Genomic DNA, 17279 nt, shown 5'->3' with positions numbered 1-17279 from the left:
TAGTGGATAGACTAATGTGATATAGTAGACAACTCAAACAGCCCCCCACACACACACAAATATACCCAACAGAGGTAGAGATGCCTGCCTTTTCAACAAATGCACATCCTTAGGCTAAACAAGGAAGGGGGAAAGAAGCCAGAGAAAGCAGGGATATGAGTTTGAGGCCAGCCTGAGCCTAAACAACAATCCCAAAAACCAGCTCTCTGGGCAATGAAGAGCGCCAGCACTGGCTGCTCTTCCAAAGGACCTGGGTTCAATTCCCAGCACCCACATGGCGCATCACAACTGTAATTTCAGTTCCACGCAGGATCCAATGCCTTTTGCATACTGCAGGCACTAAGCATGTATGTGATGTGTACATATATGCAGACAAAACACTGATATGCATGAATTAAAACAGCTGTGACTCAAGCCTTATTAATAGAAGCATTAAAAATGCATCACAAGCTCACTGTAAAACATAGGATATTAGAAAAAAGTTAGACAACTTTTGCCACCTACAACAGATATGCTAAAAGCACAGAAGTAAGTTTGGTGAAATGAATTTAATCATAGGCCTTTGTCCCATGTAAGACCCTGCTGTGAGAACACAACCACTCTGTTAGGATTCCGTTACTGGGAACACGGAACCTGTGGCTGCTTGGTCGTTTGGACCAAGTACATTACAAGAAGGGGACACATGGCAGAGGCCTCTTCACATCATGCTCATCAGAGCAAAGGAGAGGAAGAGGCCAAGGCCCAGTGACCTCAGGAGGACTCACACAGGCCTTAGGGGCACATTTCAGATTAGACTACAGCACTACAGACAAATTTCTACAAACCAAAACTCCGAGAGCTTTTAGAATCTGAATAAACGAGATCATCTTAAACAGGGGGGAGAAAAGGGGGGAGGGGGGAGAACAGACACTTCACAAGAAAACAAAACATGCGCCCGTAGTGGGTGGAAACATGAGAGCCACAGCTGGTTCTGATGGTCACCTACCTAAACAGCTGAAGTAACAACGACGAGCATCTGGAGGAAACGAGAACCTGGGTCACTCCTACACTTCATGTAGGAACTGAAGCTGTACACAGCTACTCCGAAAGGCCTGGCAGTTTCTCTTTAAAAGGTAAACAACCTAGCAACTGTGCTCCTGGCACATCCCCCAGAATCCACACCAATCTTCACACTGAAATCCGTACATGAACGTTCATGGCAGCTTTATTTGGAAACGGCCAAAAACTGGAAACAACCCAGATGCCCTTTGACAGGACAATGGATACACCATGGAATACCACTTGGCAAGAAAAGGGAACAAACCTGGATCAATCCCCAGAGAACCATGCTGGGTGGAGATGGCCACACCCCGCACGACCCCTCCCACATTCTTAGGTAAGGGACGGTCTAGCGGTTGCGGGGCTTAGGCATGAGGCAGGTGGTTCTGAGTGGCAGTCCGGGGGACCCTGGTAGTGACAGGGCACTGGGTTAGACTTGGGGAGCAGTCACTCGGGTCTACACAGGGGTCAGGTACCACCTGCACCACTCCAGGCTCTGAGACTAAGGTTTGTGAGATAGGACCACTGAGGACAACCAGGTAAAGGATTCACAAACTCTGCATCTTTGTAACTTCTATGAACCTGCAACTACTATAAAATCAAAGACAGGTAAAAAGGAAAATAGCTCTAAGTGCATTTTGGCATCCTACCTTGACATTACCAGGAAAAAAAAAAAAATCCAAATCAAGCCTCCAGTTAGACAGTATGGCACCAATGTTAACATTTTAATTCTGATAAATGTAACAAGGTTATTTAACATGTTAACATTAGGGGATGCTGAGTAAAGGGTACATGAAACTCTTCTATGAATCAAAGTATGTCAAGACCATAAACCTGGTGTTCAAAGTCACTAAATCAGAAGCTCCAGAAGAGCCTAAGTATTTAAGGTTCTAATTTGCCAGGTGATTCTGAGGTGCAGCCAAAATTCAGAATTCTGTTCTGGAGAGAAATGATTTGCTTCCAACCTGAGTTTGTTCTTACAGCATATTCCTTGAGAATATTTCTCAGCAAGCATGACATTGTTCTCTTGACCTGTAAGTCTCACTTACCAGGACCCACATTCTTTTAGGAAAGTTCCAGAAATCCTCCCTTTCCACCCCAATCTATGGTCCCAGAGCAGAAACTGTGGAAGGAAAAATGTAGTAAACTAGAAGAGAAAACCAGCGTTTCCCCAACCCTGCACCTCTAGAACATCGTCACTGGAGACAGAAAGGGCACAGAAACCGAAATACTTCAGATCCAAGAAAACCTTAACGTCTCAGCAGGTGACAAGAAGGTACCGGGTTTACAAACAATCCTCCCTGTGCAGCTCTCTACACGGCATAGCAGCACGTCTCCCCGGGGGCCCAGACAACGTACAAGGCAGGCACTCAACACTGGCTTTTGGCCTTCCAACCGCGACCTCAAACAGACACTGACAATACCATTAGTGGCACTATGCACAGGTGGGAGAGATGCAAGCTGGCGCCAGGCCATCTGGGCAGGCTTTCCGTGTCACTGGGCCAGCCTGCTCATGACTTCAGGAGTCACAGAAACTACCTCCACGGGGGGAGCAGAACAGGGCAGAGTTAGTGGGGAACCGCGCTTTTAGATTGGCACATGGGAAAAAAACGGAACACAACACTGGAGTGCATGAATGAAAATACGGCATTGGAAGGGAAGCCAAGAGAGCACGGCGGGCCATGGACTTGAACCTCCATCTAAAGCCGGCAGTCTTGGTTTGCTCATAAGGCGATGCCAGCAACAGAGGGTTGGCCAATCAAAAGCAAAGTGAGACAGGCCAAGGCCAGGTGAAGGCAGTGACTGCACCCACCCACATGGCACCTGGTTCAGGAGGTACAGACACTGTGCTGTTACAGCATCGGGGGAAGCTGGGACCTGAGACTAGCGATGACGCTGTTCATCCCCCCCAGAAACAGGCTTCTACTGGAGGATTGCCCTGCCAATCCTATCTCCCAAGGGAAGGCAGGGCCAGCTGAAGGCTCCAGCACTCAGGAGGCCAGGGACCCACATCTTATAATGGCCATCTAAAACGTGGCCAGAAGAGGTGGGGGATGGGCTGGCATGGGAGCTAAGCTCCTGCTTGGCTCCCCGCTCCCCACACGCTTGACCATTTCCAGCTCGGGGCAAGTAGTTACACTCCTGGGTTCTGCCCAGGGCTCTCCTCCACTGGGATGCCAGGTCTGCTGTTGCTGGACCCTAAGGAGAGGGGGGAAAAGAGAGAATGGTATTTACACTAGTCAAGGGAGAAGGCTCTAGCAAAACCAAGTATTGAACCTTTAGGGCAGAGAAGCAAGCAGCTTGGACAGACGGGCCGTTAAAGGGCATGGTGAGTAGGCCTGGAGAGACATCCACTGGGCAGATGCATGCCGCCCATGAAGAACAACGATGGACTACAGACTCTGTCACTGGTTTTGTAAGTGGCCTCCCACTCCCCTGGGGCAGCAGGGGTTGAGACAGGACAGGGTCTTATGAAGCCCAGGCTGACTCTTCTACCTCTACCTCCCAAGAGCTAGGCTCCCACCACAGCTAGCTTTTAAACTTACTTATTCCACTTTTCAGAGTGAATTCGTTTCCCTACATTTCTTTTGGTGTGTATGTATAAATGTGTGAGGGTATGCAGGTGTCATGATGTGCATGGACGTCAGAGGACAACCTGTGACACTCAGTTCTTACCATCTGCCACGCAGGTCCTGGGGACTGAACTTGGGCCGTCAGGCCTGGCGGCAAGCACCTTTCCCCATACAGCCAGCCCTTATTTTGTTTTGAGACACAGTCTTGCTGGTTGGCTTTGAACCCACCATGCAGTGTGGAGTAACCTCAAACTCAAGGCACTTTCCTGCCTCACCCTCTGCAGTGCTGAGATTATAGGTGTGAGCCATGGCACCTAAGGGTGCTACATCTCTCTGACTCCAGGAGGCTCAGGCAGCCGTGCTGGGCAAAAAGAAACTTCCCTGGATGACCAAGGGTCCCTGTGCTGCAAGGGAGCCTTATGTTCCAGAACTAAGCGGGTGTGTCATGACCCCTTGTCTTCTAGGAAAGAGTAAATACTAGAAACATAAAATACAGTACCCCTCCCAACTCCCCCCACCAACAGAAATGCACTCCCGCCTGGGGGAAGCTGTCTGTAGGATGGGAAAAACAAAAGAAAAGGAAACAGATATTTACCTTGGTGTTTTCTTAAAACAAAAAATGCTCACTAGTCCACAGTCATTTATCAACTGCAGTTTCCAAATGTGCCAAAGAGGGGAAGATCTACTGGGGAGGCTGAAGAGTGGAGAGAAGAGAGAACACGCACTAGTGAGCGGCCGAGGGCGCTAGCGAGCGAGCGAGCGGCCGGGCGGCGCCTCAGCCTCAGCACCACGGACACACCATAGCTGGGGGGGGGAGGGTGCTTGCTGGGGACCGCAGAGGGGACTCACCAGTCACAGGGCTGCAAAGGGGAGGGGCCCCAGGAGCAGAAAACTTTGAGTTTACATTTGCAAGTCACCTGCTAGGTCGCCATTGCCACGCAGAGGCAGCCAGACAGCCGGCAACAGATGGGTGGACTCCAATAAAACCTCATTTATAAACTCTGGAACTTGGCCAAGTCAGGCTCCCACACCAAAGTCTGATGATCCCTGATGTAGTGGGGTTTTTGGATTTTTGAGACAGGGTTTCTCTGTGTAGCCCTGGGTGTCCTGGAACTCACTATGTAGACCAGGCTGGCCTTGAACTCAGAGATCCACCTGCCTCTGCTTCCCGAGTGCTGGGATTAAAGGCTGCGCTGCTACCACCTGGCCCAATTGCTGATATAGGCAATTTAAAATTCTTTTACCTTCCAAACATTCCAACAAAAGCACTGTTCTGCCAGGGACTTAATGCGCACATCCACAGGCACTGGGTCTCTCTGCACTGGTTTAAACAGCGTCTCACTGAAGCCAGCACTGTGCAGGGATACTAAGCTCTTCAGGGACAGGGACAAACACAGGACGACCCCACTGGGGGTGAAAACTGGCTAACGGAGGGTGGATAAACCATTATGAGGAAGGAATGACCCACAAGTCACTGTAACTTATTCTTTTTAGAAGATGGCCCAAAGAGTGGGCGAAGCCAAAAGGACTAAAAACTCCCTATACAGACTAGGGTAGGGGCTGGACAGATGGCTCAGGGGCTAAGAGCACTGACTGTTCTTCCTGAGTTCAATTCCCAGCAACCACATGGCAGCTCACAACCATCTGTAATGAGATCCGGTGCCCTATTCTGGCCAGCAGACATAAGACTGTATACATGACAAAGCATTAAAAACAATTCTCTATAGACTAGAGGTACAGCTCAAATGGTGGAATGCTTGCCTAGTGTGTGCAAGGTTTCAAGTTCAACCCCACAACCCCACAACATATGGAAAGAAAGGAAAGAAAAGCAGAGAAAGGACCGGAAAGGAGGAAGGGGAGAGAAATCCCTGGTGGAAGACACATTTAACCGACAACGACCATTGCCAGCTCATGTCTGTACCCCAAATCCAGGGTGCAGTGAGTGAGTGGCTGGAGCCAGAAAACATTCACGTTTTAAAAACAGGTCTTGGTAAGGCTAAGGTGACTGAATTTCTGTTCTGGGGTATTTCACAAAATGCCACAGTGAACCCTGTGACCACCATTTGAACACAGTGAAACACGCCTTTCTGAAACGGACATTCCTTTAGAATGGAAGGTGACCCACGGCCACGAGGCCTACAAGGAATACCTAGAGCCAGAGCCCATAGGAGCTGAGCCATCTTGTGGCTCAGGGTGTAGGGTTTCTGTCCTTTGTACCCCGTGTCACCTCTTGATTAAAAAAGCAGTTTCTACCGTAGAAATGTGTTTTGTGACTGTCCCCAGCCCAAGCACTTTTTCCTAAAGAACTTCACTATCAAAGCGCTGACCCAACTCCACAGCAAGCGTTCCCTGAGCCAGGGCCACGGAAAAGCCAGATCTCTATTGTCTGAGTGACCCGAGAGTTTCTCAGCTGAACCTTTCCCCACTTATCCAGAACTAATTAAGCCATCTCGAAGAGGCCACGGGGAGAAGAGGGGTCTGCTGCTCTATCCCGAGGGCCACTTGATCGTGTAATCCAAGCTAGTACAAACGGCAAGAGGGGAAAGTCGGGGCAGAGAAACGGGAGACACGAGACGGGGAGCAGAGAACGGAAGAAGCCCAGTGGCAGACTTCCCGTGACCCCCGGGCCCCAACCCTGCAGGGTGTGCCCTGGGGGGCTCACCTGCTGTCTCAGTGGGCTTGTCGCCAAGAAGCCTGGTCTGGCTGCCTGGGATAGCCTGAAGCTCAGCGTTCTCTGGGGACGGAGGCAAGCTCTGGGCTCGGGAAGCCAGGACTGCATTAAGGTACTGCAGCCGTGTGACCTGCAGGAGGAGAGAACGCAGCTAGCCAGCAGGTGCAATCTGGGAGACACACACACAGTTCCCACCTCTGGCCTGCACTAGACAGGCATGGCCTCCGAACTAGTGAAGGGCTGAAAGCCTTGGAGCCCCGTGGTTTTGTTTTAGGGCCAAGTGACTTTAAGATCTACAATGGAGAGTCCAGGTACAAGGCCGAGACCCCAACAGTCCAGGGAGAGGGGGAGGTCCCACCATTCGGGGTGTGAGCCTGTCTGTCATCTTGTGCCGAGTCCACCCTCGCAGTGACCACCTGGACTAGCCCCCTGGGAACACAAAGCCAGCGAAAACAGCACCAAACAGTCACCTTAATGAGCTGCAGGTCGGAAAGGGCCCTCACGGTGTAGTCAGGACAGTACGTGGAGAGGCGGCTACTCTCAGCTGGTTCGGGCTGCGGGTCATGGCGGATGAGCTGGCGTGAAGACACTGGGGACTGGTGAGCTACGGACGAAATAATTAAAGACGGGGGAAGGCAATGGGACAACCACGAAGAAACCCCCTTGGAACGTTTGCACAGACCGGGAGGGTTACCAAGACAAACGAGGCAGAGCTGCTTCTCTGCCCTCTACCCTGCCTACAGACAAGTCCCCTGTGGGACAGGCTCTTGGGAAGCCAGCACCCTGGGCACACAGACCCGCGGAAGCATCCTGAGTACCCGGGGAAGCTCTGCCAACCATGACCACAACCCTGGGATCTCAAGGGGCCGAGGCTTACCTGAAGATGGGGCGGCCAGGGCAGACACTCCATAGTACGTGAAGGCCCCATTCTCAAACTTCAGGCCCTCTTTCCCGATTTCCACCTCCACCCTGCCCTGCGAGGGAGACAGAGGTGGACAGGCGTTCTCTCCCCTCTCAAGGGAGTAGAGGAGAAACCCCAGCCCCAGCTGCTTAAGGGCGGCTGTCTGGGTGTCTCGCTGCAGATCCGGGCAGCCGTGGTTACCTGCAGGATGAGGATGAAGTAGTCCACCGGCCGGCTGCGCTGGTACAGGTAATGGTGTGCGGCCAGGCGGTCGTCTTCATCAAACTTCACCTCCTGGTTGACGCTGGGGTGCTTCAGCAGGTGCAGCAAAACTTTCTCAGAGATTCGCAATGGGCTGAACACATCCACCTCTGCCCCACGGTGGGAGAAAGGGACAGTGTCCACTGGGGCCCAAATGGCCAGACATCACACCTGCCTCCTGGGCTCTCCCAGGGGTCCCTGGGCTGCGGCAATCCACGCAAGAGAGCCAAGCAGGGCACACAACACGGGCCAGATGAGGCTCCCAGAACACGCCTGATCAGGAGACACCCACCAGCTCTGCTGAGGGAAGCAGATGCTCTTCAAGAGCCTCCAGCTCACTAGGAGCCAAGCTGGTGTCTGGCCTGGCTGGTTTCTTGACCCTCCGGGTGGTGAGACCAGGGGCAAGGAGCACCCTTCACCCTCACCTCGGGAAAGGAAGCGCTGGGTGGCCAGGAGCAGCTGAGGCGAGATTTTTACTTTATGTTCATCATCAGACACCCTGAATAAGGAGAATTCCTCCTTCCGCCTGAGGGGGGCGCTCAGGGCAGCGGTCTTCTTCCTCACCTTGGCGTCTGCAGGCAGTGAAAAGATGGCATGAGCAGGATCGGTACCCAACCACCAACAAACGAAGCGAACGGCACTGACCCACTCCTTCCTCCCCAGGTCCAGGGACCTCAGGGGAGACATCGCCAGGGCCCCAAGGAAACATCCTTGGCTCTGCTCCCTGCAAGACACTGACTGGCTGCCATGGCCACCAGCACGAGATAGTCCCGGTGCCCAGGACAGAGGCGGCGATAGTGCACACGCCATTTCCAGCCATGCCCAGAGGAAGTCCGGCTCTCCTGCAGAGGGGATGCTGCTGTGGAGATCCTTCAGGATATAAGCGCTTGAAGATCACCCACAGCAAACGGCAGCAGCTACCCTGGCGACCGTCCATCGGCTCAGGAACAGAACCAAACACAAGGGCGTGGCAGTACAGGGTCCCAAGTAGCCATGTGAGGGCCCAGCGATTAAGCACGGGCTCTGTGTCTGCCCCCGCTCCCCCCTCAGAGCTGGCCGTCATCTTTAGAGGAGGAAGACACAATCAAAGGTCTCACAACTGTCTACTACAGAAGACCTGCTCAATAGCTGGTCATAAAGAATCCTTTTTTGGGGAGACAGGGTCAACTACATATCCTCTGTTGGCCAGAAACTCAGAGATTTACATGCCTGTGTGGTACTAGGTGACCAAATGCAGCCCCATTCAGGCTACACAAATAGTCCACTACTGAGCTTCATCTCCAGTTCAAAGAATGCATTAATGAGCTGGGTGGGCCAGCAGGGGCAGCAGAAAGGCATTGGTCTATCAAGGGCAGACCCTCTGCCCAGTAGCGGAGGGCTATTACAAAGCCCTCTCCGCTCACACAGGGGCCACAAAAGTCAACAGTGGGAAGGTCTGCGTGGCCTGTATGGAGGGACGACACTGGCCATACCACAGTGGGGAAGATAAGGTCTGGCTGTGGCTCTAGCCAGTTTTCAGCAGCATTAAGACCCACTCACACGACCCTCAGGCTGCTGGAAGGGCCCTGAGTCAGAGAAAGAACAACAGCCAAACTCACGGTAGTCCTCGGACTCGTCCAGGATCTCAGACCTGATGATCTCCTCAATGACGTCCTCCAGGGTGACCAAGCCCAGCACCTCGTAGAAGGGGTCCCCCTCACCTTCATTGTTCACCTTCTGCACAATGGCCAGGTGGGACTTCCCTGTGGGGTGGGACATTATTTGCAGCCTGCAGGGAGCACCCGCCCCTTGCACTAGAGGACAGAAGATGCTTATCCTGGCTACACCACACCCTTTCCTCTGCACACTAGCGCCTCACCTGCTACACAAGCGCTCACCCCGGCCCTGAGCTATATCCTCAGCCCTCGGGAGTGTTGAGATCAAGTGTACAGCACCGTACTTAGTTTTCCTCTTTTGTTTCCTGAGGAAGGATCTCACTATGCAGTCTAGGTTGGTGTGGGATTTGAGACCCCATTGCCTCTCTAGTGCTAACAGGACAGACATGCATCCTCAGCAGGGTTCCCAGTTCTGAAGGCTGTCTGTCAGGGGTCTTCCAGAGGACGGGCTCATTTACTTTCCTATTTGGCTAATTTAGTGAGGACTGAAGAGCTTGGAAAAAACCCAACTCTTATAGGGTTGGCAAATGTTGGGGAAACCAGAAATTTACTTGGGGTCACATACGTGTTTCCCATCCATAAAACTATACATCTATTTGAAAGACAGAGTGCAAGCTATGGGTGTAATTTAAAAATCTTTTAGTAGCATTTTAACACTGTATGTTATCCAATATACCTAAAATATTGTTTCAATGTGTAACCAACATAAAAACACAATATATACTTTACACCTCTTTTTATATTTTGTAACACATCCTTGAAACCTGGTGTATACGTGCCTAAGACTTGCAGTGTACCAAACCCAGAAAAGGGTCCACTCAAGGGCTGCAGAGCCATGGGTGGGTTAGAGGGTGGAGACAGGCAGGTCTGAGGCAAGGGAATGTGAAGAAACCAGTCCAGACCCACATGAGGGCTATTCGCTCCCAGGATCTTTTGGAGAAACGCCTGGGCCTTTGGAATCATGAAACATACACTAAATAAAACATCTTTCTTCAGGAACCTCTAAATGCCCAGGAGAAAATTAAAACCTCCCAGGAGGAAAAGGCCAGGTGCCCGGGACAATGGCCCATTCTGCTGAGTCAGAGGCACTGGGTCAAAGTGCCAGGTTTCCAAATTCCTTCCAATCCTTGGTGACAGCTGGAACTGGCTCAAGCTAGCAGGCAGGTGCCATTTCCACAAGGGCTGCTCGGCCATGGAACCCAAAGCAGACTTGTGAGGCCAGGCGGGGAAGGTCAACAGTGCTAAGAAAAAAGAAGTTTTAGATTCTCAAACCCAAAGCTTGGGTTCTAAAAGGCCACTCAGAGTAAAGGAACCTCAACGCACTCCCTCGTCCCAACACCGAGTCCCTCTGGCATGCCACTCACTGGAAGGGATTAGCCTCTCCTGTGCTCTCAAGCTTCCTTGAAAAAGACTCACAATCCTGTGACCTGTAGCACTAGGGTGCTTCAGAAATAAACGGGAGACGTCCCTGGCCACATGAGAACAAAAGCCAGAGAGCTTAGAGGGAAGGACAGAAGGACAGACAGCCTTTTACAACAAAACAGCGGCGGGGGGGGGGGGGGGAGGCTGGAGGGGTTAGCCCTTTGCCCCCACTGGGCAGGGCTGAATATTCCTTAGGGCACATGCACAATGTGGCTAGGCCAGCTCCGCAGGACCACGGCAGCCATGACTGCTGGGATCTGACAAAATGACCACAAACTGGAAGGCTCTAGAATTTTCATTTTAGTTAGCAAGCTCTAAAGTGCTCCAATTATTTGGAGGCTGGAAGACCCGCCCATGGCACACAGTGTGAGTGTGTGTGAGTGCACACGCGCGTGCATGCGTGTTGCTGGGGATAGAGAGCAGGGTCTTTCTCCCTACTGCCCTCACTGGCACGCCTCAAGCCCCCTTTGCGGTCTCCTAAAGCCATCACCGATGCACGCGCATTGATAAAAATCGCGTGCCAACGTCCCTCCCAGCAACTGGGCCAATCTGACTCATCTCAGCACTATGACAATCCTTGGCTTAACAGACAGCAGACCAGACCTCAAGCTCGGGAAAGCCGAGGCTGAATGAAAAGCTCATTCCTAATCCTTCCTCTGCTTCAAGAGTCTCCTGGGGCTGGGAGAGAAGAAAGCATGGGTTGATTGCTTTACAGAAAGTACAAGTCTAGAGCTCCAACACACTCTCTGTCAGGTGACTTGTGCACAAAACAATCCCGGGCAAGGGGCACCTCCACCTCTCCCCCAGTTTACAAAAGTCCCAAACTAATGGTGCTTGAAATAAGCACATGGACCAGGGCCCCAAAGGGTTATTAGAAAAGGTACCAGAGACTCAAGCCCCAGAAAGATCAGAGGCCAACACAGTCTCAGACGTTTGTGAGAGGAGAGAACTGATCTAAAAACCGTGACATCAGGAAGACTGTAATTTGTTACCAACGCGGGACCCACACAGGCCCATTCACCACAGGACCAAAGTCAGGGAGGGCAGGAAGGACCCACTGGGTCTCCAGGTTGTACTCTGCTTCTGGAAGGCACGCTACTGGGAAGCTTCCCGAATAGTCCATTTAAACAGAGAGGCAGGCACTCGGGATGCGTGAAGCCTGCCCGCTGAGTTCTCCACAGGCCGCCCACCCCAAATCCGGAGCAACCATACTGTGGCCTTCCCGTGTGTGACATTTCCCTCTGGAAATGCCTGACGGAACCTGTCCCCTGTCACACAGCCAACACCCTCTGGTCCTCTGCTACCTACTGCTGCCTGGGCGAATGGAGGCCACCCACATACATTCTCCCAGGTACCCCTCTGCCCCAGGCCCACAGGTCCAGGGCGAAAGCTCAGTGGCAATGCTCCACCTACATGGACAAGGCTCTGGGTTACTTCCCTAGCACTCGGGACCTCTCGCTCCCGGGGTCCAGCCTGTTCTTGGCATCTTTTCCAGCCCTCTCCTCCTGCATGCTTTGCGTCCCCCAGGGCTTAGGCTCTCTGTGGCACTCCTGTAGCTCAGGACTGCGATCACTTCCGCACTGGCATTCAGATCTTCACCTGCTCTTCCTTTGGTTTGCAATTCACATCAGCTGCCTGCTAGGAATCTGCTCCTTGGGACACAAATTCCAACGTCAGAAAACACTGACCTGCTCCTTGGCTCCAGGCCTTAAGGAAGCCAATACTATCGTAGAGAGAGACCTAGGCCTCCTGTACCACCACCACCACCATCACCACCACCACCACCACCTCCGGCTCCACAGCCCTAGCCAAGCAGCAAATATCCTCTATTCTACCTCCTAAAGCCTCCCCGGGCACCTCCTCAGGCCACTGTGGCACACTACCTGGGTCCCCCACTCCACTGTTGCCCACATCAGCTGATCAGTAAAAGACACTCAGACAATCTGGGCACAGGACACACCCGGCGCTTTAGTCCTAGCAGGCAGATCTGAGTTCAAGGTCACACAGTCAAGGTTTCACAGTGAAACCCTGTCTCAAGACACAAAAGCACCCAGACAGCTGCTCCTCGCTCACAGCCCTGTTGATCAACCCTATGACCACACACAATACACAAGCACTCCCCTCATCTCGCCTCTGCGAACATTTTTTAAAGCAACTTGTTTTTATTTTATGTGCACTGGTTTTGCCTGAATACATACGTCTACGTGAGGGCGTCGGATCCCCTGGAACCAGAGTTACAGTTGTTGAGCTGGGAAGTGAATCCAGGTCCTGCGAAAGGGCAGCCAGTGCTCCTAACTGCTGAGCCATCTCTCCCGCCCCACCTCTGTGAACGTTTTAACTAAAGGTTCGCAAACATTTTAACTAAATGAAAAACAGCTCTCATCAACCTCACCCTTATTAGCACTGCCAATTCCTAAAGCTTAAATTCAGCTCTATCCAGACAGGGACAACCTTTATACGGCCACTGTCCCACGTCTGTGGCACAGACAGCAGGTAAAGCAAGCAGATCCAGTGGGAAGGGAACACTACAGTGAGCACCTCCCCTGCCCACCCCTCAAATTCACAACCCTTTCCCACCTCTGTCCTCAGCTGGGACAGTTCCCTCCTATTGATGGGTCAAGCAGACCTTGCTTCGGTGAGGCACGTGCCACTATCCTTGATGTGAGTGAACAATTGAAAGACGTTAGTAACAATAGAGTTAGAGACACCAGAGGGACAATGGTGGTCTCTATATTACTCTCAAGAAAAGGGACCTATCCTTCCTGGTTCACACTAAAGCCTAATTCACCTGGAGTGGACCAACACTCTCTCTCAGGAATGACAGTCACTAGACTAACGAGCACACCTGACCTAAGCCTCTGTCTTTGATAAACAGAGCAAGACAGACTCAGCAGTCAGCAGTCTTCCGGCAACCTGGGAACTCAGAGCAGGCAGGGAAAGAACAGGACCCTGCTGGTTGGCCCTTCACACCATGAGAAGTGCCTTGCTTTAGGTGACAGGAGCCCAGACGGGCGCCACCCACCCCCCTGAAGGAGGGCTGCAGGACCACGTCCTAGGAAAAAGCCAGGACACACTTGAGAGGTCCTCCAACACAGCAGCCAGCTGTTTAGTCAAGCCTCCCATTCATGACCTACACACAGGTCTTCCCAAGACAAAGGGAGACCGGTCATGCAGAGCGCCCATCAGAGCCTGGCATACACGCCACCCGAGAGCTGCCGCTCACTGACGGACTATCCAGGGGCTCACTGAGTCCACCTGGGGCCAGAAGGTTTCCACTTGCCCATTCAAGGGGGTTTTGCTCCAAATGCCTCTCCTCATCATGCAGCCTAATCCACATAGAGCCCTGGTTTGTATCTACCCCTACCCTCCAAAGCAGCATCCCGGAAAGCATCGTGAGGATGAGGACAGAGCACGACAGAGGAACCCACATCTTCCTGGTTGTTTTTGCCGCCCTCCTAAGCCCCAACAGGGTTCCTCTGCGTAGCCCCGACGGTTCTCAAACTCAGAGATCCGTCTGCCTCTGCCTCCCCAAATTCCAGCCACCAATGGCACTAGGAATCTACCTTCTCAGGCACCAGACATGCACACAGCGTGCATGCATACGTGCAAGCAAAACACTAACACACAAAAAATAATTAAAAAACTGGAAGGAATTGGTGAAAAATGCAGAGTTAAGGGAGACTCCCAAGACCTTAGGCAAAAAAGAGAGAAGGGAAATGGGAGTGTGGTTTACTGGGAGAGCTCGTCTGGAACACGATTCTCTGGGCCCAATAACCGGGGCTTAAACACAATTCAAACCAAAGGGAGGACACTGGAGAGATGGCTCAGCTGTTAAGACCCAGGGTTCAGTTCCCAGCACCTACCGGGATGGCTAACAACTGTCTGTAACTCCAGTCCCAAGGAACACACCCCCTCTTCTGGCTTCCACAGAAATTGCGTGCACGTGGTACACAGATATAACAGGTGCAAGCACTCATACACGTAAAAATCTCAACAACAACAAAAAAGTTGGGGGGGGGGGAAGCCAGGAAGGGAAACTAAACCATTATTCACGATGTTGCTTTCGATGACATTAAATGAAAGTTTTCTCTGTGGAAAAGTATTTGAGTCCTTCCCTGTCCTGCAACCTGTAATGACCATGGAACATCACAGGTCCAGCCAATTTAATGTTAAATAGGTGACGATAACAACTTGCAGTTTCCTTATCCTTTGACATCCTCACCATCCGTGAATCTGCGTGAGCTTAAAAGCCCAAGTGCACAGAAACCTCTGGGTTACAGCCAAGTAGACATGCTGGCTACCAATGGGGGGGGGGGGGATCGCTTAGTGACTGAGGACTTCGAGTATGTTCGGGAAGCACCGAGCTACATCCTCACTTTTTTTTTTTAAAATAAATAAATAGGGTCTTAACTACATAACCCAGGCTGGCCTGGAACCACCCTCCGATCCTCCTGCATCAGATTCACACAGCACTTCCTTCTGTTTCTAAAAAGACGGCCTTTAAAATACTTTTCAAAGGCCATTCCCAGATTCAAGGCCATCACTTTCTGGGAAAGGTCAAGTCTCCGGGCCTCCTCCGGCGGAGGGAGACCCTTTCCACCGGCGCCATCCCCCTTACCTCGCTTGAACTCCTCCAGGACGGCGTCCAGTTTGGTGTCGTTGAAGACGAAGTGGAGAGGATGGTTGTAGAAGCGAGTGATGGTGCTGAGCGGCGTGCAGTCCTCAGGGTCCACGAAGGCCAAGTCTTTGAGGTACAGGATGTCCACGATGTTGGAGCGCTCCTCCTCGTACACCGGGATGCGCGTGTGGCCGCTCTGCATGATACTGGCGAGGACGCTGAAGTCCAGGACGGCGCCCGAGTCCAGCATAAAGCAGTCTTCGAGGGGCGTGAGCACGTCCTCCACGGTCCGGTAGCGCAGGACGCCCTTGCTCAGGTCGCTGTAGGGGTCGCCGCCGCCGCGCGCCAGCTCCAGCACGCGCTCCCGCAGGCGCCCCGGCCGCGCCGCCAGCTCCAGCAGCTGCCCCACCGGCAGCGCCACGGGCAAGGTGAGCAGCACCGCCAGGCGGCTGAGGCCCACGGCGTGCGGCGCCAGCGCCAGCGCCCAGCGGCCGCTCACGGCCACGGGCAGCACCTCGCCCACCAGGAACACCAGCCCCGCGCAGCCCAGCGCGGCGGGCACGGCGCGCTGGCCGGCCGCTCGGTACAGCAGCACCGCCAGCGCCGCCTGCGCCAGGCTGGCCAGCAGCAGCAGCGCGCCCAGGGCGCAGCCGGCCCAGCGGCGCGCGGGTTCGAGGCGCCGCGCAGCCGCGCGCTCCGCCTCCGAGCCGCTCTCGCGCAGCACCTGCACCTCGGCCGGCGCCAGCGCCAGCGCGCTCAGCTGCAGGCCGCGCGCCACGGCCGCCAGCGCCAGCAGCCCGGCCGCCGTCAGCCCCAGCGCCCAGGGCGGCGCCCCCTCCTCGGCCGCCCCGCCACCCGGCTCCACGCGCACCGCCAGCAGCGCGGAGCGCGGGCGGCCGGCCTCGGCGCGCAGGCGCAGCAGCGCGCGCCACTCGCCCGTGCGGCCGGCCGCCTCCTCGGGCTCCGCGGCCCCGCCGCCCTCGGCGCAGCCTGCGCCCTCCGGGGCCACCCAGGTCCAGGAGCTGTTGGCCAAGCCCGGGCAGAAGAGCCGCAAGCAGAAGGTGGCCTCCGGCCCTGCCCTCCCGCGCACTGAGCCTGCGCCCGGCGCGCTGTCCTCCTCCGTGCAGAAGCCCAGCAGTCCCGCTCCCGGCGCCGCCTCCCCCGCGCTGCTGCCCAGACAGAGCGCGGCGAGCGCCCAGCCCAGCCAACCCGCCACCGCCGCCGCCGCCGCCGCCATGGCCTGCTACCCCTTCTGGGCCTCCGGCGCAGCCTACCCCACTCACCCGCGCCTCTGCGGCTCAGGCCAATCGGCGCCGGCCTCCGCGGCACGTCGACCAATAGGCGGCCGGCGGGGGCGGGCTCCGGGGAGGACTAGGCTGCGCCGGGGAGTAAACAAGCGGCGCGGGGCGGGCCGGGCCGGGGGGCGTGGGGCTCGGCTGGCGGGGGAGGGTTCCAGGCGCGCTCCGGGGACGACCCGCGGGGTCTGGACGCCAGTGTGGGAAGGAGGGAAGGGCCCTACAAGGATTAGAACTGAGAGAGAAGCAGCGACTGGGCGCAGGGCAGCCCGGAGTCCTTTGTTTATAGCATTTATTTTCTAGTTATGTGGAGGCGTGTGGGGTTTTGCATCCGAGTGCCGCGCGCGGGGAGGCCACAAGAGGGCGTCGCATGCCCCTGGGGCTGCAGTCGCCAGCTGGCGTGAGCTGGTGCGGGGATTGAACTGTCCTCAGCATGCGTTCTTCACATCTGAGCCAGCTAGCTCTCTAGGCCTGTGGGGTAGTTTTTTGTTTTGTTTTGTTTTGAACTAAGGTTTCTTGAAAGTGTTCTTGCTTTGCGTCGTGCTCTGTGGACATCAAGAAGACACACACTTGCTTGACAGGAAGTTGCCCCGACAGGGAGACCCCCGTAGTTAAGTGCTGAAACCCTTCCAAACCAGTTTCCCGGGATCCTCACAGCTGCTTCATTTAATCCCTCTTACAAGGGAAAGCGGTGCTCACAGACTTTGACATCCAGGTGGGCCAGCCACGCAAGGTGGTGGCAGCTGTCAGGAATTTTCTTATTTGCTAGCTTCACAGCCGCAGTTCATCCTGATCCCTCGGGTAGACGGTCCTTACATAAATCAGGTGGAGCGTTGTTCACCCTT

General features: G+C 54.2%; 1 protein-coding gene across 2 annotated transcripts; it reads right to left on the bottom strand.

Moving 5' to 3' along the window:
• Positions 1–1186: 1186 nt before the first annotated feature.
• On the bottom strand, positions 1187–16411 carry Cnnm3 (cyclin and CBS domain divalent metal cation transport mediator 3). 2 transcript variants are annotated; one of them, XM_051204564.1, is made up of 9 exons: positions 15140–16411; positions 9043–9186; positions 7870–8016; positions 7385–7554; positions 7160–7256; positions 6753–6886; positions 6274–6412; positions 4207–4305; positions 1187–3237 (listed from the first exon to the last, which is right to left on the bottom strand). In XM_051204564.1, exons 1-8 carry the CDS (start codon positions 16374–16376, stop codon positions 4256–4258), a joined length of 2118 nt encoding a protein of 705 aa, XP_051060521.1. In that variant the 5' UTR covers positions 16377–16411; the 3' UTR covers positions 1187–3237; positions 4207–4255. The 2 variants fall into 2 exon arrangements, with proteins under 2 accessions (XP_051060521.1, XP_051060520.1); XM_051204563.1 differs by lacking the exon at positions 4207–4305.
• Between the last annotated feature and the right edge of the window lie 868 nt (positions 16412–17279).

Source organism: Phodopus roborovskii, unplaced genomic scaffold (assembly GCF_943737965.1).
Source record: "Phodopus roborovskii unplaced genomic scaffold, PHOROB, whole genome shotgun sequence".
NCBI lineage: Eukaryota > Metazoa > Chordata > Mammalia > Rodentia > Cricetidae > Phodopus > Phodopus roborovskii.
Note: the sequence above shows the minus strand (reverse complement) of the source record. Positions and strands in the feature narration are given on the sequence as shown.

Bases quoted from the DNA above. Each gene is read 5' to 3' on its own strand.
- Cnnm3 (XM_051204563.1), bottom strand. From the start codon at position 16,376: ATGGCGGCGGCGGCGGCGGCGGTGGCGGGTTGGCTGGGCTGGGCGCTC. The intron at 9,187-15,139 runs GTAAGGGGGATG...CCCACCCCACAG, and splicing joins CCTGGAGGAGTTCAAGCGAG to GGAAGTCCCACCTGGCCATT. The intron at 6,887-7,159 runs GTAAGCCTCGGC...TTTCGTCCGTAG, and splicing joins CCTGGCCGCCCCATCTTCAG to CTCACCAGTCCCCAGTGTCT.